The sequence below is a fragment of the Myotis brandtii genome, unplaced genomic scaffold (assembly GCF_000412655.1).
Source record: "Myotis brandtii unplaced genomic scaffold, ASM41265v1 scaffold36, whole genome shotgun sequence".
Classification (NCBI taxonomy): Eukaryota; Metazoa; Chordata; class Mammalia; order Chiroptera; family Vespertilionidae; genus Myotis; species Myotis brandtii.
The window spans coordinates 430,350-456,048 of record NW_005363836.1 but is presented as its reverse complement, the minus strand read 5'-3'; the positions used below and the strand labels follow the sequence as shown (position 1 = coordinate 456,048).

The 25,699-nt window shown below is 36.5% G+C and overlaps 1 protein-coding gene across 7 annotated transcripts in view; it reads right to left on the bottom strand.

The window, feature by feature from the left end:
• Window positions 1-25,699, bottom strand: part of LRRC7 (leucine rich repeat containing 7) — a 498,579-nt gene that overhangs the window by 69,568 nt on the left and 403,312 nt on the right. For 4 of the 7 annotated variants that reach the window (XM_005871895.2, XM_014544333.1, XM_014544331.1 and 1 more), the window contains 5 exons: window positions 21,722-21,833; window positions 21,327-21,507; window positions 16,938-18,615; window positions 12,870-13,010; window positions 3,787-3,906 (listed from right to left, as the gene is read on the bottom strand). In XM_005871895.2, coding sequence (XP_005871957.1) covers window positions 3,787-3,906; window positions 12,870-13,010; window positions 16,938-18,615; window positions 21,327-21,507; window positions 21,722-21,833 — 2,232 coding nt within the window. The remainder of the gene's footprint in view (window positions 1-3,786; window positions 3,907-12,869; window positions 13,011-16,937; window positions 18,616-21,326; window positions 21,508-21,721; window positions 21,834-25,699) is intronic. The other 3 variants (XM_014544329.1, XM_014544330.1, XM_014544332.1) reach the window with 3 other exon arrangements.

Here is a 25,699-nt window from a genome sequence, read left to right as displayed (position 1 = left end):
GCCCTGCTGTGAGCCCGACCAGGGGCTGCACCTAGGGATTGGGCCTGCCCTCTGCCACCCAGGAGCGGGCCTAAGCAAGCAGGTCATTATCTCCCGAAGGGTCCCAGACTGCGAGAGGGCACAGGACGGGCTGAGGGACCCCTTCTCCCCCCTGAGTGCACAAATTTTTGTGCACCGGGCCTCTAGTTTAATCAATATATAGGATTGCATGCAGTTCTTAAAGCACACAGAGAAGCAAGAAAATGATCATCTTGATTTGTATCGATGGTATGATTAAACATGACATTATGGACACCGAAAATAGATTCCATGTAAAGTGGATGTATGAATGTATAATGTAAACACCTCTTAGTTGCATCTAGAGTAATACATGAATAAGGTTCTCCCTTTGTGGGAAAATTATAGTAGTCCTTTGCAGCTATGTATGTACATATGGTTCCCTCCTTCCGGCAGGCAATCTGCATTAGGCTCTGATAGGTACTCCTTTAATTTCTTGCCATCAGTTTTATCCTCTCCTCTTTTCTCATAAAGAGGAATTTTCCTCCTAGCCTTTCTGAGATTTTCAACAAACAGCTTTTTCCCTTCAGCCTTTAAATATGATCAGATGTCTGCTGTCTTAAATATTCCCTTCCAGAGTCCACCATAATTCTATCTTTTCTTTCAAAAGGAAAGTCCTTTTTTGAGTTTTCTAGATTTCTGTCTTTATTTAGTCTGCAATGAGGGGAACTGATTTTAGGATAAAGCTAACAGTATGGATGGAAGAGTGAGGAGGGAAATACTAGTAACTTAAGTAATTAATATTATATATAAATCTGAGCCTTTCCCTACATTTTGACTTTGTTAGCTAAGCATTTCCTTAATGTTCAAGGCTGTTTCCCTTGAGTTTTCTATACCTTGCAAAGGAAAGACACCACTGAAAAAATGATTTCTTCTCTGTTCTTCCTAGAAACATCTCTGAAATGTTGGTGTTCCGTGGAGTTCTATGTCATCCATCTACCTCACTCATGGCTCAATTTGATGACTGCTAAGTTTGAATCTCCAGCTAAGATTTCTCTCCTGGCCCGGCTGGTGTGGCTCACTGACTGAGCATCAACCCATGAACCAGGAGGTTACCTGTTTGATCCCCAGTGGGTGGGGAGGGGAGGTGCAGGAGGCAGCCAATCAATGTATCTCTCTCATCGATGTTTCTATCTCTCTATCCCTCTCCCTTCCTCGCTCTCTCAAATCAATAAAAAACATTAAAAAATATTTTCTTCCTGAACTTCAGATAAATATATCTAAATATCCACTAAACTTTTCCACTCAGATGCCTCAACAATACATCAAATCAACATATTAAACTTAAGCTGTCTCTCTTCTCCACTTCCACTTACTATTCTTTTTGTATTTCCCATCTCAGCACATATCGTCACTCACTTGCCCAAATTAGAAACCTGGGTATCAATCAATTTTGGAACTGCCCTTTATCTCTTATGCCTCATGTCCAGTGTAACATTTAAGAATATATTGAATCTATGCATTTCTTTCCATCACCTATTACTTCCATATATTCTCCCCTGAATTACAACAGACGTTTCTTAACTGGTTCAATTACTTCTAGTCAGTCTCCTCTCCAATTCATTCTCTGAAAAGCTATCAGTGCTCATTAAAGAAAAATTTAATCATGTCTTTGCCCTATCTAAAATAGTTCAATGTTTCCCTTCCCATTTCCTTCACTATAAAACTCAGCATGATTTGGCTTCTGCGTATTCCTCCAGCTTTATTTTACACCACTCTTCATTCTCAACTTCCATTAGTTTCTTAACTAAACAGGTGTGTGCCCTCATAGCACTGTATCCCATCTTCACAGCACTAATCACACTATATTATAGTTATCTACACTGCTGAATATTGCTCAATAGGGAGATTAATAACATGTGTAACACCTGCAAATCAGGGTGTTCACAATTATTTGGGGGTAAATAATTTGATTTTTATATATATTAAAAGTACCGAGGTCATCATCAAGAGGGAAATCATCACCTAAGTTAGAAAGAGTTTGTGATTATGTAGTGCATATGTAAGTTATGAATCACAGTATCAAAATGAACACTCATGAACTTAAAAAGTAGAGTGTAAGAACCACAATTCACCTTAAGAAATAGAACAGTACCAATAATACCAGTTTCCTCCCTCATCCTACCCCCAGTTTTCCCTTTAGAGATAACAATAATCCTAAATTTTTTGTTAACTGTTTACTTATAAAATTAGTGTTTTCAATCATGTAATTATGCCTAAACAATATATTTTAATGTTGCTTATTTTTGAGATTTATAAATGTGGTATTTTTGATGTGTGACATCTTCTGAAACTAATTTTTCACTCTAATTACATTTTAAAAATTTATATACATTATCATAATTACAGTTAAGTAATTTCCATGGCTGTAAAATATTCCTTTGTGTGAATAGCAGAATTTGTGTATACACTTTCCTGGTAGATATTGTTTTTTTTTTTTCAATGTTCAACTATTCTCAATATTTAAAGTATCTGAATGACATGCATAGGATTTTTTTCTAGAATATCATCTCAGGAAGAGAATTGTTGGAATGTAGGGTCTATGCATGGTTAGCTTTGTAAGATAATTTGTTATCAAACCATTGTGATTTTTATTTCCACTAGCAGTATAAAAGTTTCCATTGCTCTTATACTTGCAAACAGCTTCATTTTTCATACTTAATTTTTCCAAATCTAGCCAGTGGAAAATAACATTTTTTTGCATTTTCTTGATTAAATGTTTCAGTTTTTAAAATATTTATTCACTCTTCTGATTTCCCCTGTATTTTATAATTTAAAACATTCTATTGTATGTATTTTCTTATTGATTTGTAGGAGTTTAAAAACATATATTCTGGAATACTAATCCTGTGTCCCGTATATATCTCACAATTATCCTCTCTCAGTCTTTTTTAATGCTCTTTATGGCAACTTAACATGTAGTCTTATGATTACCTGCATATCACTCAGCCTATCTCACTAGACTAAAAGGTTCTGGAGGTAAGACACCATATCATATTCATTTTTGTTCCCCAGCACCTGGTAACTGCTCCAAACATAGTGTTACTTGACTCACTGTTTATTAAATGAATGATTGGATGAATGAATGACTTTTAGTAATGTGAATCAATCTCTTTGTAGTTAAATTTCATTTCATGCCCAGCCGGCGTGGCTCAGTAGTTGAGCATCAACCTATGAACCAGGAGGTCATGGTTTGATTCCCGGTCAGGACCCATACCTGGGTTGTGGGCTTGATCCCCAGTAGGGGGTGTGCAGGAAGCACCCGATCAATGATTCTCTCTTATTGATGTTTCTCTCTCTCCATCTCCCTTCCTCTTTGAAATCAATAAACATATATTGAAAATAAAAATAAAAAATGTCTAAATGTTTAAAAAAATTTCATTTCATACAAATTGGCTACATCATAATGCTGAAGTCAAGAAAGTCAGAAGTATATGTTACACACCTTCCTGTAGTTGCATGTCAAAGATGGGTGTCAGGCACTAGTAAGAGGTGCTAGTATCTGCAGAGAGGCAGCAGAATGTTTGTAGAAATTTATTACCAGCTCTGAACATTTGGCAATGCTCATTTTTCATCCTTTTCAGTGCACTTATAATTCTTATAGTGAAATAATATTTAGCCTAAATTTGTCACAAAGTTAGAAATGATGTTAAGATATAAGATATGGATTACATATTACAATGGATGTGCAAGGCTCAAGGTTTGTGTCATCAACTTAAAATTGGTTACCTTTTTAGTAATGGTGTCCGGAGGTACATCCCGCCTCCCAAGAGGATAAGGATTCCATTGGCCACTAGGAGATACATCTTCTTGTCCATTGTCTAAAATGTTGCTTTGCTGGGACGGGGTCTATTGCAAAAATGGTATGGCATTCTTTAGTGATGTAATAGAAGTTTAATCATAGTTTTCTGAAGAGAGTCCCTAATGATTATGGTAAAATTAATTTTGTTTAACTGCAAAAAAATCCCATACATCCTGAATTGGAAGTATTACTATACACCTTTTACTCAGTAAAAAATTCTAAATTGACAGCTTTCTGGAAGCAGTGAGAAATTTAACTAAAGTAACATTCTTAGAGTTATATACTGAAATTTAAGGAAAAGTTTAGATTATTTATAGTACCTGAATAAAAATAATCAAAATAAAATTAACCAACTGATAAAAACCACAACATTTAAAACTTGCTTGTTTCTTGAGTATGCTACTACCACTTAGAGTATAAATTGAAACCATAGAAACACAGTATCTAACTCTTAATATTTGAAACCATAGCCTAACACAAATTTTATAAGGTTGTACTGATTCTGGGAGCATATACCTTGCGCTAATCCAAAAGAGTGTTAACACTAGTATAGTGTATGTAAGATTCATGGTTATATGACATTATCTACAGAGAGCTATGAGGGGGAAATTAAAACAACATAAAAATATTGTATTATTAGAATCACAGTATAAATAAATCATGACTTTTAATTCAAAATTTATTTATATAGGTCACATGCATTAAAGTTTAAACTCTTCATATATATTTAATTTTTTGCTGATTTACTGCTTATTATTTTTAACAAATAATAATTTCTCTGTCTTTATTATTATAATATTAGATATTTGGGGGGGGGGGTCCTCCACAGTCTGACCTGAATAGTAGGAAGGATTCACACACCATGGAGGGATATAATAGTGGGATATTTTTCTTCTGAAAGCAGATTAATTTTTCACAAAGCCTTTCTCCTCCCCGAACTTACAGGATACACAGGTACTAAACTCGAGTTCCTGAGGAATTCTTATGGGTGAGATACTATGTTTAGTGTTCCCTATTCCACTTTATGTGGATGTTTTGAAGGATCACTACAGACAAATAAAGCTGAGTTACAGCATGTATGTGCAGCTCTACTCTGTGTGAAGTATTGTCCTCCATACCCAGAATGGGAGAACTAGACCATTCTCTTTATAACATGGCAGAAATGGGCTGCTTGCTAGGCTTCCTCTGATTACATGGAATAGCCCCAGTTGTTCTCCTTTAGAAAACAATTATATAACCACTCTATGTGTATTCTGACTGCATGCATTTTTTAAAAGCATTGCTTGGAGTTACTTGAAAATCAGATTTGTTATGAAACTAGATGAAGCTTTCCTAAGGTCTAATGGACATAGTGAAAAGTAAGAAGATAACTCAGTTTTCTTATTATTCTTTGGCCATGTGAATTTCTTTCTCATGAGCCTATCTGAAAGAGTGAAAAAAGAGAAAAGGTATTGAATTGAATCTCCTGGGTTAGCTAGAAATGAATTTGTGTTTCTTTGGAAACCAAACATTAACACATTTAAAGCATGTATTACTTAAAAATAGCCAGATAACAATTCAGGGTCCATCTGTTTGTTTTTAAGCATTAATTTTCTAGTCTTTGCCTTTTCCAGATTATTATTTGGGCATATGTCCCCAAACAATTTTTTTAGATATTAAAATACGACAACTCAAATTATTAAAATTAAGCAGTTAAAATATAATCATTCAGGATAGGCATTACGGGCCCATGTTTTTTTCTGGCTGGGTTTCTGTGCCAAAGAAGTGGGATAATAAAGTGTTCATCTGGCTAGGTCTGTGCAACACAGATTTTTTGAGAGTTCAACACAGGTATCTTTCTCTTTTCCTCCATATCACACCATCTCTGTTTCCTCCACTAAACTTGGTTCAGCTGGCCAGATATGACTTCTAGTCACAGAAAGCAACTGATAATTGCAAAATTCTTTCTGTTGTAAAAAAAGGGGGCTAAAACTCTTTAGTTAAATTTCTAATATTATGATGATATAGGCTCTTTATTAGTTTAGGAATTAATCTTTTTCTCTTTAAAATTAGGATCAGCATGCATACCAATTTCTCTCTATTATGGCCAAAGGAAACAAACATGCAGACACATAAAGAATTACTTTCACTAGACAGCGAAATTAAAGAAATAGTCTGAACGCAATTTCCTTTATTAATTTCAAGAATGTTTTGGTCTTTTTGTTTTTAAGTAAGACATCCTAGGGGTGACTTAAGTTTGCAGAAATAGAGTATGGGAACAATTCATTGTTTGGGAACCCAAAAGAGAGTTATATGGTAGGTTCACATTATTTCCCAAAATGAGCATAGACATTAACAAAAAATTGTACTCTTGATAAAGTGCTAATGAACCAAGTATAAATGGATTTGCTCAGTTGTTAAAATTCCACAGAAGATTAAAAGGAGCAATTGAAAAGTATAAAAAAAGTAATGAAGTTATCACTGTTGAAATTTATTATTTCAGAGAAAATAACCGAATTGATGTTCAGTTATTCATTTATTTTTAGTACCATATTCTAGATATTTTATTTATATACTTTAAAAGATTAAGAATAAATCTTATCCTTACCACATGTAACCAATTAAATCTAAAGGACATGGAAAATCATCACCTGCAGCATTCTCTCAGCTTCTAAATTCTGTAGATATTCAATATTTCAGAATAATAGAGAAAATGGTCAGTATGATTTAGTGAAAAAATCAAAAACTGTATTAAGAAATTAAGTAATGCTAGTAAAAGTTTTGCTGAACAGGTTCTGGTCCCAAAGACTGCTGCGGACATTTGTAGATTTAACACTGCTGTGAATGATCACACGTGTCTATTGGAAGAAGTAATTTCTAATTTTGCTGAGGCATAAATGTGCATGAGTATGTGTGTGTCTCTATATATCTGTGTATGTATATGAGTGTGTGCATGCAGGTGTGTCTATATGTCTCCATATGTGAGTACCTGTATGTACAAGATTCACAGGTAGAAGTAAATGAGCTTAGTTGATCCAATGGCTTTGCTCTTGTCTGCTAATAAATGGGTACAATAAACGCTTAGTGCATTTTGTCGGGGGAATTATATAAGTGTGGTATTACAATTTGGCACTTTGAAAAGGTCTTGGGATATATCCCTTAAGATCTCAAGGATCTATTTTGCTCAGTAATTGTTACATGATTCATGAAAGGCATTACCATAGATTCAAAAAATGCTTTAAAATTAATTTTCCTCAAAATATTTCTGGCAAAATTATTGTTATTCTTTTCCTGCATATTTTTGAAAAAAATCGGTATTATAAAGACAACTATATGCCAAGCTTGAATCTAAACTATTATGATATCACAGGGTTCAATCTGAAGGTGGTAAGGTCATGTCAACATGATTCTTAAACCACCATTTTATTACAATGATGAAGAAGCATCTGTATGGATGCTAAGATTATTATGGTAATTTTAGCTCCTACTGATGAAAATGTATGTGGTTTATAAGATAAAAGTATTTTGCATAATTAGGAAGTTAAGAGAATCCTTCTTGAGGGTAGGTAGCCAATAATAAATGCAGCAAGATCAATAGAAACTGTAGGCATAAACTGCCCCTAAATGGCATCAAGTAAGTAATCCTTGGAACTGGGGTAAATAAATGCATGTAAAATATTGGCACTATTTGATCCTGAGTCGTCTGCATAGATGCAGTAATAAAGGACATTAGAAATTTTAAAATCGTTTAGGTACAAGTATTGCTATCTAAACTTATCTAATTCAAAATATAGAAGAATGAATATTAACCAGCAAAACAGATAACATTTTCTTCCAGGAAAAATTCTATGAAAAGATGATTTAATACAGATATTTCTATAATTTCACCATCCCTTCTCTTGAAATTATAATTTATGTTAATATCTGTTTTAATAATCCAATAAGCATTAGGTGCTATGGTATACTATTATAGTGGGAGACGTTAAAAAAAGAAAGAAAAGGAAACAAAGTATCAATTGCTCCAGTGTAGAAGAGACCACGCTGTTAATATTGGCAGCCGGAAACCTGCAAACGGAAGTTAGAAAAGGCCAATGATTTCTTCCACATCCCTGCTTATCCCTGGGGCTGCAGTAGCATGGATGATTAATTTATGATTTTCTTGGGTTCACAACCTTTGGCCTTTGACTGCTACCAAGCATATTTCTAAGCGGTAGTAAGTGCTCAGGAAGTGCAAGAGGATCTTAATAAGTGCAAGGTAACTATTAGCGTTTAGTAAGCTCAGCTAACTCAGAAAGCATGTGTCTGTAGCACATAGGGGAAGATTTGGGTCATGATATGTTTTGGATAAATGAATATATCCTACTTATGTGTTCTTTCTCACCCCATGATATCTACTTTTCTGGATTGTTATGAAGATGATGTGGGATAATAGTGTGTACAAGAGAGCTTTATCAACTCTTATGAGCTATGTTCTAAGGAAATGCCAGGTTTTACAAACATTCCAGAAGGCATCACCATATAGTAAACAGCAAGAACTTGGGTGCCAAGCAGAGTCAGATTCCAATGCTAGCTGCCCCTATGCCAGGGACAGGGGTTACAATAGTAAAACAGTAAAAATACAAGTGACTTATTTTCTGTGACACATGAACCTCAGATTTCTCATCTATATAATGAAGATAAAACTTCCTATGAGAGTTTTTGTTAGAGGTGGGTGAAAAAATATATTTAAAGTACCTCATTGTACCAGGTACATAGTAGATTCTCAATAACGTTTATTCTTTACTCTTCTTCTATCAAAATATTTATTCTACCATTAATCTGGATAATAAAAATGGTGTCTGAATTGACATTTTACAATACAGTTGACCCTTGAACAACACATGGTTAGGGGTGCCAATTCCTTTGCAGTCGAAAATCCACATATACCTTTAACTTCCCCAAAACTTAATTACTAATAGCCTACTGTTGATCGGTAACCTTACTGATAACACAGTTGATGAACACATATTTTGTATGTTATATGTATTATATATTGTATTTGTACAATAAAGTAAGCTAGAGTAAATAAAATGTTATTAAGAAAATCATAAGGAAGAGAAAATACACTCACAGTATTTACTGAAAAAGATCCATATATAAGTGGACCTGTACACATCAAACCCATGTTGTACAGGGTCAACTGTATTATATTTCTCTCTGATAACATAACATTTTAAGACAATAGCTAAGTTCAATTACAACAGAACACATCCGAAGAAGCACATAGAACCATTAATAACATCATAGAAAGTTGCCTTAAATGCTTTTTGGAGCGGCAGTAAATAAAAAAATGAGTAAATGAATGAGTGAATGAATGAATAAATAAGTAGATAGAAAATATAAAAGTTTATAATTTAATAGATGATTTATGTCTTAAATGCTCTGATCATAAGTATCATTACTTTTTTAGGAAATTTGAATAATCATCAATAAATGAGAATATTAAAGAAAATTAAATTTATTAAACTAATATTGTTATATTTATTCACATTCTTTTAATATCTTAAGAGGCTCCATAAAATTAAATTAGAAAATGTAATTTACTGTTTATCATATGGAAAGTCTATATTTAGCTTGTAATTCATGAAAAATGTGCAATACTCAACCTAGCATAGAATAAATATGAAAATGGAACTATTGAAAACACATAGCAAAATCTGGGAGAGTCTTTCCTTTCTGTCCACATAAATATTCACTGTGTAAATACTTTATCAAGTACAGAGTCTTCAATCTTCATTCACAAATAGTTATATCCTTTCATTAGTTTACTACAAATTTATTTAAAGAAAGCTGAGAAGAAAAAACAAACAAACTAGGTATGTTTTGGCAAACTAAAAAAAAAAAAAAACCCAAGCCAAAAAAAGAAATAATGTGCTGTCAGGATCTCAGCTTACACAAATGATACCTTTCTGTCAATTACCAAAAATGGAGATGGTGGGGAAGGTAGGAATCACAAAAAGGCCCACTTCTCTGGGTGCATAACTTACAAAAAGACAGTCTTAATGGGGGGAGGAAATACACAAAGGTGCTCCTTTCCTCTAATTACCAGAGGTAAGACTTGGCAAGCAGGGAGCATGGGAAAAGTCTAGATTTCAGCGCCTGAATGTCCCTTTGGCAGGGCACGACCACACAAAAGTATGCTGCAACTTTATTTCCTTTGCTTAACTTGTAATATGTGAAAAATGTTAATTTAGATTCCTTAGGATACTTAAATTCATTTTTTCTAGCACCTAACTAGAGATGGCTAATATTATCATTCAGGAATTTTATGAATAAAAAGACAGTGCCAGTGTTTCCACAGGAGAATGGACAGCTTTGTCAATTTTATCTGCTGAAAAATGCATGCTTATAAATTGACCTTATTTTGTATTTTAGTGGAATTCTTGTGGCCAACAAATATTTAGGGGCTGCAAAGAAATTGTAGATATCGGATATTAATTTTTATTATCTTAAGAGGCAAGACAAAAGTGTTGAAATGGATTTTTATGCATTTGTAAATCAAAGGAAAATCATTTTTGTCCATCTCCTTTCCTGTAGAAAAGAGTTCAGGGAAAGTGAGCCTCAAGCATGGGATCAGTTAGCAACAGTGGTCAGTGGATCCAAGAAGGGGGATTCTGAGAGTCTGCCTCTTAAAAGTGATGATGGGAAAGCCTGGCAGAAAAACCAGACAGATTTTCTAATTAAGGAAGCTCTGTAGAACAGATGTACCTGCCCAAAGGTGAAGGGGCAGAGAATTAGACTGGAATCCACGGGAGGAAGCAGAGGCTGGAGGAGACTCAAAAGTGAGTAAGCACCACTCAATGTCACATATGATGGCGTTCCTGCAATGGCGGCCGGGTAAGAAAGTTGTCCCAAGATGCCTAAAGGCCTAAAGTTTAGACACCTTAAACTGATAGTTTGGAGTCATGAAATCTTTTGGTGGTAATAGAATACTTGCCCTGCCTGTGTTCCTTTTCCACCCCCTGCCTTCTTTGTCTCTCTCTCTTTCTCTCTTTGTGTGGATAGTGCAGTATTGACGATAATTCATTTTCAGATGGAGTCTTGCAATAACTGAATTATTCTTGATTTGCACTTTAATGTAGCTTCCAAAGAGAATTCCTTTAGGTCATCTCTGTGCCCAATGGAGGAAGGTTGAAGAGTCTCTAACTATTATAACTCTGGAATATTTCTGTTATAGATCATCCTAAAACTATAGTAAGCATAATGAATCCATTCTCTAGGGTACCCCAAACAACATCAGAAAATTAATATGGCAATACAGAGGTACCTAAATTATATCTGGAGATAATTTAGACATTCAGAAAGAGTGCTTCAAAGTATATTACCATTTTTAGCACTGAATATATCTGTATTATTCTATAGAGTGATAAGTAAATAGGGCTAAACATTAGGCAGAATAAGGAGCTATTTATATGGTATAACTTTAAGGGATTCAAGCAATAGCTTCCTTCATACCAAGACCTCTCTAATCTCACTGAATTTTGAAACTCAATCATTTTAGTTTAAGGGTTTCATTTCTATTACTTGTCAAGCCCTCCAGGAAAGGTGCCTATTAAAATTGTGACATCTCATCTATTACTTAGTGCAAATAAGTTTCAAGGCCTTTTGGAAAACTGGTTTCCTTGTGGCCAAGGATGAGAGCCTTGGGCGTCTGAGAGAACATGAAACAGGCTCCAGCAAAAAGGGCCTCACAGATAGTGGTAGGTGGAAGCCGACTAGTTTTAGCTCATGAGAACCATTTGTGCTCAAGCCCCAGTTCTGAGCTCAGTGGTGTTACGTTAGTACTTTGAAACCGTCTGTAGAGGGAGTATTTATATCGCTGACATTGGCAAACATCACAAATCATGGCCATGTTTTTCTCCCTGGAGAGGAAGTTACTGACACACCACTGGTCCTGCAACAGGAGACCAAGGACAAACAACACTCAAAGGTTCTTAATTTAGTTAGTTTTTTTTTCCAAAGTGATGATACATTTGTGAATATAAATATCTCTTTGATTTTATTTCTCTACTCACAGTGGGAAGCAAACAATCCAGAGATAGAGATTGTTTTTAAGACTAATTTGACAATAAAACCTGAATTTGAGGTCTTTTGACCCTCATTTTGCTAGGATGGGAGTTTGCTCCATATGGTCATTAATTTTATTAGGAGGCTACTGTCACTCTGTTATTCCCACTTTGCATTGCATTTTTTCCCCTAAAAAGTTACGAGGCTAATGACTATATTTATAATAAAGTCTTAGTGACATATTGTGTAAAAATGACTCATTAGTATCCATCAAAATGTAACCAAGACAGAAGGCATTAATCAATTTAAACAGGTAAAATGTACATTCTCAGTTTTGCTTGAATAAAATGAGCAGAAATGTTCCTTCGCCAACGGAAATGGTTCATCTTACAGCGTAGTCTCTTTCAAATGAGCCTATGTGTTCTTTTATTAGCCTAGGTTGAGTAACAATTTGCTCGGGAAGTCACAAACTTGTATCGCATGTTTTACTTCTGTGTAGTATTTCCTGTAAGGAAGACAGGCTAAAAAAGCACTTAGAAGTACTGACCACTTAATTTCCATTCCAATTGAGGACTCTGTCTTTTCCAAAGGAATAAACAGAAATCCGTTTATAATTTTTAGCTGTTCATAGAATGCATCAGCAAGTTAGAGGCTATCTAAGAAAAAGATATGTATGAAAAAAACAACAAAGAATAAGAGAAAAAGAAAATGAGTAACATGAACAATGAGCCTTAAAGCAACACAAAAAGCCATGTACCTGCTCAATCCAAAAAGCAAAGCTGTAAAGCAGGAACCTGATCATCAGTCTAGCTACAAATATTCATTTAGCAGCTAAGAAGAGTTCAGGCTCTACATTATGTGCCCTGGTGCTTTAGGGACTCGTGAGAGTCTATAAGCAGGGCTGTATGTACAGCCTAAACACAGTAAGTAAGCAAACTTTTATTGGCTTTGGTATGCTGACACATGTAGGGCAGTCCATACTTACTTTCTGAAGAGGTAGTTCTTGTAGATCAAATTTAGACTTAGTCTGCAAGTTTAAAGTCATGCTTCTGCCTGCATGCATTGCTGAAATACCTCCATAGGGCAGCATGCCAAGGTTAACTGTGTTGTGTTTGTAAGCAGCGTTCTGAGTAGAGGAGATAATCATGTGACAGGGTGTGAACACATGCTCAACAAACTGATTATAACATGAACATGTTTCAATTTATCACATTTAACTTTAAGCGAGCAAACAGTAACTTTCTTTTCAAAACATGCACTCGATCAGACAGAAGCAAACGGTAAACAGTGTTAGTTATGCACATAATGGGTACCATCCAAAACTACAGAAAAGACAAAAAGCAAAGATACATTCTGTTTTATATTTGCTGCTAACTCAAAGGCATAAAATCTATCTCGTATATCATGATAGCAGTGATTTTGGACAGATGTTGTTTATCTGTGGAAGTCTATCAATTAAAAAAGTTTAAACAGTGAAGTCAGTAAACTTTTGTCAGCTGCAAATCTCATGGTGTCTTTCACATTATGAGTTCATCACATACAAAAGACAAATACTAGCTTCTGATCCTGCCTTAAAACTGATGCACTCAATGTTGCAGCCAAAATCAGTTTATTTTATTTCTCAGTTTATAGGCTTACTTACAGCAACTCAGAAAAAGAGCTGGTCAAAAGCTCGTTCAATTTGACCACTGGCTGACTGAATTTACAGATTAATTTAGTCAAACCAGTCAAATAAGTTGTATGAGGATCCAAATATTCTAACTTTTTTATTTCTTAAAAATTACATTTAAATTGGAGAAATTTCATAAAGGAATTATGAAACTAAAGGAATTATGATTTGAACTATTAGTGCTACTTATATACTACACCTAAATAACTATAGAAAACTAGTACTTTTTAAATTGTGGCTACCCTTCTAAAGTTATTGCAAGTGTCTGATAGTTAATTTTTTTTCTACAGAACTTCATTTAAAAAATTAAGATATTTTGGATGACTGGTCATCAACTAGTTTTCATCGGTACAATCTCTACTTTCCACTTATAATGGAAATGAAATATCTAAGTATTTGATCCTTTAGGTAATTCTCTTATTTTGAAAAAAATATCTACAGAAGTTAACTTAATATCCTTTTAAAAAACTGAACACTAACAGTAGACAGCTACTCAACTCTAGGACATTATTTGCAAAGCAATGATTTTTAGCATCAGAGTTTCACTGACCAATAAGATTTGTTATGGATTTTTGATTGTTTTATCCAGAGTTTTTTCATTATCACTATGCCAAAATTGAAAAGGACCCTGAACAGTTCAGTCTAGCCCTTGATTTCTTAAGAATTAAAATCACCCCATCTAGTGCTCTATCAGCTCCTCTAGATGAGTAGCAGTCTCAGACACATGGGTTCATGTTTTAATTTCTCTCAGTCACAGTGGGGCTCGGTGGTGCAAGCTTGAGCCTTGAGGTTACATTAGAGGAAAAACGGGCATCTTTTATCCAGCGTTGTACCTGGAGCTGCCTCTCCAAGTACCGACCCAGAGCTTTAACCAATATCATGTTGGTCTGTTAAGCTTATCGGAGCTTAAAGGCAGTTCTGTTTTATGAGGACTGGACAAAAATCTATAGTTTCCAATGTAACTATTTGATTTCCAGGGTTCAAATTGATCAATTAAATTTCACTGCGAAAGAAGCACAGCGCGTCTCTGGTGCAATCTGACTTTGGGCAGAATGTTCAGTAGCACAGCTATGTCAAAACTAGTTTTAGGCAACACATCTGTGCTTCACAACCCTGGATTCATCTTGCTGAGTAGCTGAGAAATTTTAAGTACGATACAGCCTGAAAAGCTCAGTACGTCAGTTGAGAGGGAGCAGAAATCTTATTTGGAAAAAATTAGAGGGAGAGCTTCTAGGATTCAATGACTTGAAGCAATTCTCTAAGGCAATTTAATGTCAGAATTAAATGAGAAGCTATTAACATACATTGAAGTTGCTCTGAAAAATGAAAGACACTAATAAAATGATAACCAAACCAGGGATACATGGAGGCTAATTGAAAAGGGAGGTGCTGTCACAGCAATGGGAAATATATGAGTTAACTTTTATGTATCTGGACTCTGGGACAGGCAGCGCCTCCAAACTCCTGGTGATCCAAACCCCCCCTCTCACAGTCTTATCTTCCTCCCTCCAAATTCCTTTCCAGTTAGAGGAGTCACCTACTTGTCAGTAGCTCTGATCAAAGGAGAGAAACCATTTAGCTGGGAAACCAGTAAATGAGAATGATGGTACCAAATGTTCAGAATTTGTTTTTCTTTTTTTATGCTTTGTTTCCACTCACTCCTCTGCTGCCTCAAATTACTCATCATTGTACATACGCTCTGAAAAGCTTCTTATAACCTTTCTTGACTAGTTCATCTTACCCTGTTACGTATGGTCGTGTCTACACGAGGCCAGAGTTTCCAAACTGTACTGTATTATTTGGCCCCAAATATTTTCGCCCTCCAAGTTATCTGTCTACATGGAGGGTGTAACTTGAGGTAAGGCATGGTGACAACCGACCAGGTGTCTCCCACTGACAGCCAGTCATGAGGCTTTGATGAGGCTCCCTTCAATGGGACTGAGCACACCTATTTGAAACAGACATTCTGATGAAATACTTGGCAAGGCAGAACCAATTTCCACAGTGAGAAACTAACACCCACACCCACACTTATTAGTTCACGCTTTCCCTAACAATGATTGTTTTCTTGTCATGTAGACACGACCTACAAACAATATAATTTTTTAGAAAAAGTACACCTGAAAACACAAAATTCAAGGTTAAGGAAATATATATGATAAATGCAGTGACCTATACTTTCAGTAGGACACCAAGTAAAATAATAAGACTATTGAGTGAAAGACTCCAATGGTGTATTATTACCCAGAGTCCCAATTTACACTGAAGCTTTGAAACCTACAAAATGAGAAAAGGCCCTGTTTTCACAAAAAAGAGCTTTAAGATTCTACGGTCAATGCAGGGCACACAAAGGCCACTCCATAATGATGGTCACTGGTCACAGTTCTAGAAAATGAATGACCAGATTCCTCTTAAAGAGAAATAATAGGCAACAAAAATAATTCTAGGCTTTATACATTTCTTTTACTCCTCAAATAATTATGCATTCCATGCTTCATTGTGACTTAATTTTGGTCACAGTTCTAGAAAATGAATGACCAGATTCCTCTAAAAGAGAAATAATAGGCAACAAAAAATAATTCTAGGCTTTATACGTTTTTTTTTACTCCTCAATAATTATGCATTCCATGCTTCATTGTGACTTAATTGTTTATCTGAAATGGTATTCATTTCCTTTTTTGCTGCAATATACACACTAATTTGTACATTTGTAGTCTTTATAAAGACACCATCTATTTCTGTTGTCTGTAGTATGATTTGAATTTAAACATTTCTTTCTATATAAAGACTAACATTCTAAATGGCGAGATTTTTATTAAATAAAATAACATGTAGGGGGCATTCAGTGTCTGCTTGTTTTATTTTTCTGTTTCTTTTTGGGAAGATTATTACTCCTTTGAAGTAATAACTTTAGTGGTCCCAAAGCGGTAACTATATGCAAATTTTATAAACAAATTAGACCTGACTTTAATAAAAGTGTGTCCATGCAGAAAGGGGCAAAATACTCACTTTTTATGGATTCAATAAAAATCATACCCTTTAGGTCACCAGAGAACAGTTTTGTGCCTTCAGAGAGACAATTTGCCTTAATGGCTCGAAAGTGACTGAAGCACCATCCCATATAATCAAGTGAAATTCTTTCTTGCTAACAATATTTAGGCTAGATTTGATAAACAACTCACCTACAGGTTATGGACTCTCCAAGAGCATTAAACAACATCCATGAAAAACTATAATGACCAATTCCCCGCAATATAAAGATAAACAAAATGCTGATCATCTATTCACCCATGTAGTTCATGCTTCACTACATGGACTTAGAAATGCCAATAAAATAAAACTAAAGGCAGGAGGGATATTCTTACAGAGAAATGCCAAACATACCCTGTCTAACCTTCTAGCTTCTATATGTCTAAGCAGCTGTTGTCTCCAGTCTGCAGGCATTTTACCACAGCTCTCCTCTCCCTTCACAGGAGTGGGCCTCGTCTTTATATCACTGTTATCTGATGGCTTGTCACCATAGTTACCCAAGTTATAGTCAGATGGTATTTTTTCCAAAAGAGCTGCCATAGTAGGCCTAGCTGAAACTGGTCTGGTTTGGGAGGCACCGTAACTCTCTGTACTGTAGCTTCTTGCAGACAATGGCCTCCTCTGGGTAAGGTTTTTAACCGGAAAACTTCCCGCCTGAGCTTTCACTTCTTGATATGAAGGGTGTTCGTCTTCATACCTGCCATTCCTTTTCAGGAACTGGGACTCAGTCACTGAAACGCTGCTTTGGCGATCCAGACCGCCCCTATACGGAGGTCTGCCGTACCGATCGCTCGGAGGCAGCTCGTGCGGTTCACTGACCCTTCTAAACATGGCCATTTCCGTGGCGCTCACCAGGGAGTCGGCTCTTCGCAAGAAGCCTGCCCTGGCCCCTTGGCTTGCAAACTGGGCATTCACCACAGCATCCTCATTGACAGATGGCTGGGAGAAGGAGAACATCTGCTCCATGGGCGGGTACCCTCTGTAAGCTCTCGGACTGATGAGATCCTTGGCGAGGCTCTTGCCGGGCGGCTGCATGTATTCGGAGTTGTGTTGAAAAGGGGGCGGCATCCTCTTGTCGGCTTTCACTTCCACTGCTCCTTGGGGATTGAAGCTTTGGTCGAACTGGTAGACTTTCTTGGTCATGGACGCTTTCTGTGGTTGGGGCCCTTTACTGCCTCCATACGTGAGCATCTCGTCGTCCAGCATCGGGACCGACTGGCTGCGAGACATGCTGGACATGCCGTGCTCGGGCCCCAACAGCTTATCCGGTCGCTCATGGCTCCCTAAGTGATCACTTCCAGAAGCATAGTTTTCCAGTGGGATGTTATAAACCTTGTAGGTGCCAATGTCAATTTCATCGATACTCTGTGACTTTTTGAATTTGTTGGACTTGATGTCTTTCATGAGTGGGGACAGCCTCTCTGTGCTTTTGCTGATGGGAATGCCTTTAGAAGATTCCGGACGGCAGTGGATTTGCGAGAAGACGTTGCCAAGACTCCTGTTGGGATTGGAATCGTGATACTCCCACGGTAGTCCTGGAGAAAAAGGACTAGGTATGTCAACGGAGTCTTTCATATGTTCTTTCCTTTCAGGCAATGGGCTGGTGGTGGGGGTGTTCTCTAACTTGGAAGGGAAGGCGGTCCTGTCTTCAAAAGGGCTAGGGGTCCTGGTCCAATTCTGCCAAGGATTGGAAGGAGGCACTTCTGTTTCCGGCGTGTGTCTGTTTGCAGACTGCTCCAGCTCCAGGGGAACGCCGACAATCCTGTCCTGCCTGATCAAAGGCCTGCGTCCATGAGCAGGTGGGTTTCTAGATTTGGAACCTAAGAGAGGATTGCTGTTGGCATTCTCGCCTGTGGTTTCCTCGCCAACAAACCCTGTGTTATCATAATGTGAGCCATCAGTCCAGTTGTCAGTGAAGGTGTCACTCATTGGCAGCCGGTCAGGGCGCTGTGGTAGATTCCCTGGGGGAACAGCCTCCCGCTGGCTGAGTAATGGCTTTGAATCAAGAGGTTGTGGGAAAGGTTGTGTAATCCTGTGAAGACAATGGGAAGAAGTATGAAAATGGGTCTTTGCCAGAAAGGGAACAAGCAGTCAAGAACGCCACTGTCCTTTGTTGAACTTCTCATTCACCCATACCCCTCTTATGATTAAGACCTCACTACCATTTCATGTCCAAAAATCCACCCTTTACCCTGCTCTGACTTTAATTTCTTCCTAGTAATCAACAACTTCTAACATACTATATATTTTAGTTATCTATTATATTGTGTATTATCTTGTGTCCTCTGCTAGAATGTAAACTTACTAGTATGAGGGCAGAGATTTTTTTTCTTCAGGCCCACCATTGTGGCTGGCACAGAGTAGGTATTAAAAATATATTTGTTGAATGGATGAATGAATGAATGAACTATATAGTTCTTGTATTGGTCTTGCAGCCTGTCTGATAATTAGAATCACCTGACTCCTGGTCCCAGTTCCTGGAATTTCTGATTCATGACATTTACAAACTATTGGTTGAGAGTACCTGTTCTGTAAATGCTTGGTGTACCTAATAAACCCAAACTTTCTTCAAATAAAATTTATTTGAAGACCAGATATTGAAAATATTAAACCTATTGCATAGGGAACATACTCATGTATCTTTATCTAGAATGCATATTGTATTATGTTCTATTCAACTCTATTATTATATTATATTAGAGGCCCAGTGCACGAATTCAGTGGGGTCCCTTGGCCTGGAGTTGATATGCAGTGGGGTCCCTTGGCCTGGAGTTGGGATTGGGCTGAAGCTGGCTCTCTGACATCCCCCAAGGGGTCCAGGATTTCAAGAGGGCACAAGCCAGGCTAAGGAACCCTACCGGTGCACCATCGGGGCTAGGGAGGGAGGGATGCGGGAGGTTGACCGTGGGAGGGCTCCAGGGCGTGTCTGGCCCATCTTGCTCAGTCCGGACACCAGAAGCAAGCTAACCTACTGGTCAGAGCTTCTGCCCCCTGATGGTCAATGCATGTCATAGCGCTTGGTTGACCAGTCGACTGTCTGCCCCTGGTGGTCAATGCATGTCATAGCGAGTGGTTGAGTGGCCTTAGCATATCATTAACATATTATACTTTGATTGGTTGAACAGCTGACTGGTCAACCGTACACTTAGCATATTAGGCTTTTATTATATAGGATGACTTTTGGTCATTGGCATGTTCATACCAGTGACCACAGTATGTCTAGAAGATGTCAATTTTTTAAAACCATTTGTACAATAATAATATTGAATTATATATCTTTTATCAGTGAGCAAAAGACTTTTAAGTGTTTTTGCTAATGAAGAAAGTACCTAAATTAATCTCAGCTTATAGAAAAAAAATAATGAATTTATAAGGAGTTAAGAGTTAATATTATCATGGGCATCAGTGAATAGAAACTTATTTATTAATTACCAAACAATTTATGGCCAACAGTAGGGATATTATCAGTAAAATATGAATGAAAGTCATTGTTTAGTTATATCATACTAGTGGCCCAGTGCACAGATGCGTGCACATTGAAAGGAAATTAATTAGAAGGTGGCTGGTGGGGTGGGACTGGGTGAGATGGGTCGGACACACCCTGGAGCCAACTTCCCTCGGTCCCTCCTTGGCCGGCTGCACCTGGGGCAGAGCTGTGGCTCAAAGGGCATCTGTGGAGTGAGCGGGGTCCCTCCGGCAGGTTGGGTCCGTTGGCCTGGCCTGCGGGGCCTGCGGGGCCTGCGGGGATTGGGCTGAAACCGGCTTTCCGACATCTCACAAGGGGTCCCGGAGTGCGAGAGTTGCTGTCACTGGGCAGCTCCTGTGTTGAGCATCTGCCCCTTGGTGATCAGTGCACGTCATACCTACCGGCCCATTGGCTGGTTGCTTAGCCTTTTATATATATAGATGATTATTTTTATTTGCCATTTATAGTGTAAAACAGCAACAAGTTACAAAACAAGGAATCAGAACTGAGCAAATACTACCTCATCGAGTCACTTTATTGTGGTCTGTGGCTTTAGTTGTTTTTGTGTGTAAAATGGAAGTAATATAGAGTAGGATCCATTTTGGAAAGATTAAATACTTTCACCTATATTCTAACTTTTCCAGGTAGTGATAAAATGATGATAGCAATGAAAAATTTATTGAACATTTACTTTGTACTAGGCATACAAAGGCTTTACATACATCTTGCTTTAGTCCAGTGGTTCTCAACCTTCTGGCCCTTTAAATACAGTTCCTCATGTTGTGACCCAACCATAACATTATTTTCGTTGCTACTTCATAACTGTAATGTTGCTACTGTTATGAATTGTAATGTAAATATCTGATATGCAGGATGGTCTTAGGCGACCCCTGTGAAAGGGTCGTTTGACCGCCAAAGGGGTCGTGACCCACAGGTTGAGAACCGCTGCTTTATCCATAACACCATTATGAGTGGTGAAATGACTACATAAATATAATAAGTATTGGGGAAAAATTTTTGTTAAAAAATTTTTGTTCTGTTCTATCATCTCAACCTGTTATTAATCTACAATCTCTCCCTTAAACAATGGCTTTGCTTTATAAAATGGATTCAAGGTGCTCTTGGAAATCCCAGGGGCCTCCATTTGCTTACCTGCCCCTTCCATTTTCTATGTAACTCATGTGCTGATACAATTCCAAAGTTAAGATGATTTCATTTTCATAAGTTGCTGAAAATAAACATTTGGGAACAGAAAAGAGGGAATTCTGAAAACACACCTGTTACCCCACAAAGAACTATGTACTGCATCTTTAGCTGTTGTCTGCAAGGACCCCACTTTAACCCGGGCGTTAGAGGATCCTGAGGAGGCCTGGGAAGGCGAGTAGTCTGAGTAAGTGCCTGAGGAAACACTGTTATTCAGACAGTGAGTTTTGTCAACTTCAGACTCATCAGTTGATTCTGAAATGTAAAGGGAAAATATTACAATGCTCTGAACACTGACAATTATAAACACAGAAAAGTAAGGATAAAAACAGGTAGCATATCGATAAATGTTAGACGTACATAATTGTAAAATTTTTCTATAGACTATGGTGTATCATAATTTACAACTGGTGATTCATCATGCACATGCATTTGTGGTGTATTTTACACATCAGGTTCACAATGTTACCTTTTTTGTCCTTCCCTAGCAGAACAAGTTTGGGTGGGTACAGAGGGGTCTCAGCTAATGAAGGGTGAAGCTCCCCAATCCTCATATCATTAGCTGGATGAACAAAAGAATCCTGAGAGATATAATAATATAGGACAAGGAAAGTAAACATTTAAAACAATGGTTAACCAAGATGGCAATATTTTATTTGGTTCAGATTTAAAGATGGGGTTCTAAAACTTAAATCCCCGTGGAGCACTGGGAGTAGTGAATCCTATGTATCTCTAAGGTAAGCCCTAATTTTTTTCTAATTTAAATGAGTACATTTATTCATCAGACATTTGTTGAATGCTGTTTATATGCCTGACACTGTGCAAAGAACTGTACAAGTTCCAAAGAAAGAGAACATGTCACCCATACTGCTGGAAATTTATAATCTAGTTGGGGAGATGAGATATAACTCATTATAGCCCAGGATTCAATTATGATAAGCCTTATATGAGTAATATAATACATATAATATAAGCCATGTAGGAGTTCTAAGGGGAAAACTTCTTAAGAGTTTTAAAAAGAAAGTATATCACTGATTAGCTGGAATTTTTTAAAATCCTTAGCTATATTAATGCAAAACTGGATCCTCTAAGTCTTGCTTTTACCACCAATCTCCCTTTTAATTCCTACTGTTTCCCAAGTGATCCAATTTCTTTCATTCTATCATGCTTTGTTCCTAAGCTTTCTCATATCAGTCTAGCCTGCTAAATCTTCATTCTAAATCCATTTTATCATGCTTTGTTCCTAAGCTTTCTCATATCAGTCTATCTAGCCTGCTAAATCTTCATTCTAAATCCATTCATTGAGTGTAATGAGCAACATTGGCATGAGAATAGAACTGTATAATGACAATTTAACATGTAAAAAAATCTATAAATTTACAACTTCTATAATTCAAATTATTATTCCCAGGTAACCACGTAGTGGTAGAGAATCAGGGAAGACAAAAATACCAAATTCTCACTTTTTTCTAGATATAAAAAATGGCTTGTCTATGTATCTACTGATGTAAATTTTTGCACAGCAGTTATCTTTATGTCTATTGTCCCTTAATCTTTAGGTTAATTTGAAATAAAAAAATAATTTTCAGATTTATTTTCATTTATTAGTACTTGCTAGTTTGGAACATTAATATAACACATTTGGAAATATTTTATTAATTCAGAGAAAGAATATACTTGAGGACAAAAATATAAAAAATGCAATGGGTCCTGTCTGATAATTAATCTGTGAGTAATGATCAGATAGAAGCTCTTATTATAAATGTTAAGGTCTCCCTAGTGACAGGCTTAGGGCTTCGGGTATTGCAGAGAAACATCCATTTCTTTAAATCTTGGCTTAAGTTCTATCTTTTGGGTTGTTTTTGGTCAGGTTGATATGGGAATATTTGCCTGTGAAAAACCTGGGTAGACTTGATACTTTTGTTTTTGTGTTTAAAGAATATTTTAGGGGAAGAGACTAAAGAATCATCTAGTTGATCTTTTCATTTCATTTCCTAGAGGTGGATTCTGAGACTCAGCAAGGTTGACACAGACGGACAAAAGCCCAGCATGGAGGCCTGATTCCACTGGGCTCTAGTCCAATGATCTCCACGAATATTGTGCTGCATCCTGGTGAGCTCAGCTGGGAGAACAGCAGACACTTAAAATGCAGTGTCAGATTTGAAGAGGGAAAGGAAAGAGTGGGATTGATGGACATACTGGAGATGAAGAGGAAAATAGGTGTTTTTGTAGATTTTGAAAATTGTTTCAAAGAAACTTATGACAAAATTTTAAGTTGGAAGAACAGAGAATAAAAGTTTACACATCTTTGGAGAAATTTATAAGTAGAAACAGATGCAAGTTTGATAAGTGGGATCATGAAAGGCATAAAATATATAGACTTTCAAAAAAGTGTCAGTTACAAGGTGGCCTATTTCCATTTTATTCCTGCTTTACCATTTATTGACCAGGTTACCTTGGGAAAGTAAGTGTAACTCTCTACACTTTATTCAATTCATCAATAAAATGAAGGTAATTGAAAATAAGAAACTGTGCAAATTTCTGTCTAGTACTAATAGCCTATAAGTACAAGAATAACTTATTTGTTGAAATAATATTAAAATACTCTTATGACTTTTAATATTGAAGTATAGGCCTTTTGTTTTAGTCAAAATAACAAACCAAATAGTTGTACAATGCAGAAATGTAAATATAATAAAGGGTTTTACTATTTTTTCCTGTTATGTCTTAAACATTCAATAATTATCTTATATGTTTAGATCAAACTTTCACACTTATACCCCAACTGGTTCATAGATGGCCATCTTCTCTCTGTGACCTCACATGATGGATGGAAGGGGCTAGGGAGAAATCTGGGTCTCTTATAATCTCATTAATGAGGGCTCTACCCTTACTAATCACCTACCAAAGAGCCCACCTCTAAATACCATCACATAGGTTTTAACATATTAATTTTGGTGGAGATACAAAAATTCAGTCTGTAGCACCAGCTCTTTACATAGCTAGAAATTCCTCATTTTTTAATTTTCAGGATAAAGATTATTACCTCAACAGAAAGGCCTTCCTTGGTCACCCTGATCAATATTACCCTCTGATCACCCTGATTATTTGCATTAAATATAATAAAAACATTTATTATTATCTAATTTATTAGCTGCAGACTGTGAGTTTCGTGAGGGCAGGCACCACGTCTGTTTTGTCCACTATTGTCCTCTCAGTGTCTAGCACAGTGCCTACTATAGAGTAAGGGCACAATAAATATCTGTTGAATAAGTGAATGACTGATATGGTCTAATGTTGTAACCCTGGTATCATGTTTTCATCCAATCAGAAGTTTATTGAAGGCCAAAACAATTTCTTTGAATTTTTCTTGAATTAAGTGTTGGCTGCCATACCTGTACACATTTTATCACCTGTTTGTTGAATCAAATGTATTTTCACAACATCAAACTACCATATGGCCAATAAAATAGAATCCTTCTTAACTCTGATGGTCTAATACAATATATTATGGATATGAATACATTAATATAATATTATGAGTAAAGTTAAAATATAGTGATGGAGGATATTGTGGAGTGAGGAAAGCAGGGAGAGAGGAGAGAAGGAAGAAGAAAGAAGGGTACAGTGAAAAGCTCTGACACAAAACAATTAAAGGCCAGAAGTTCCTGAATTCCTGGTATACGAATGCCTTTGGTGTCTCAATAATTTTGATACATGGACCCTAGACTAAAGAAATACCTAACAGTCCCATTTATTAAGTAATTAGGTCCAAACTTGTATATATGTTTATGACCTACTTTGTGATGTTTATTTTTAAATAACCAAAACTACTTATTAATGGAATGTGTGCACCTATTGGACACCATGTCTACCTTCTCAAACCTTGGAATCATATTAGATACTACCACTCTAATTTCTGTTTCACGTTGATTTTCTGGGGACACTTGATGTTTGATCACAGCAACTGCTTCAAGTAACTTTTTAACTGATTGGCAATGATTGCTTATCTCTCTAATTTCTTAGAGTATTACATTCTCCAACACACAAGTAACCATATGATCATATTTCATATTATATATTCTCTACTTACTTCATCTTTGTTAAGTTTACCTGGCAAGGCCCTAAATTAGTTGGGGACTATGCACACGTTTTATATTTCTTCTTTCTCTCTCACAGTGTTTAGCACAGTGCTAAATATACAGTTGGTGTTTAATCAATGCAACAAATTGATGCTCTGAAATGCAGATTTGTAAAAGAGTTTCACCAATCTAGATTTTAGAGAAAGAGGTATAGTAACTTCTAGATGTTTTCATAAAAATTAAGTATCTAATGAAGATAAAAAGGTGATAAGCAAATTATCTGAAGTGTTGATGAGATAGTGCAGAGGTGGCATACATGTAGTTGAATTCTTTTCAGACCAAACAAATTGATAAGGATGAATATC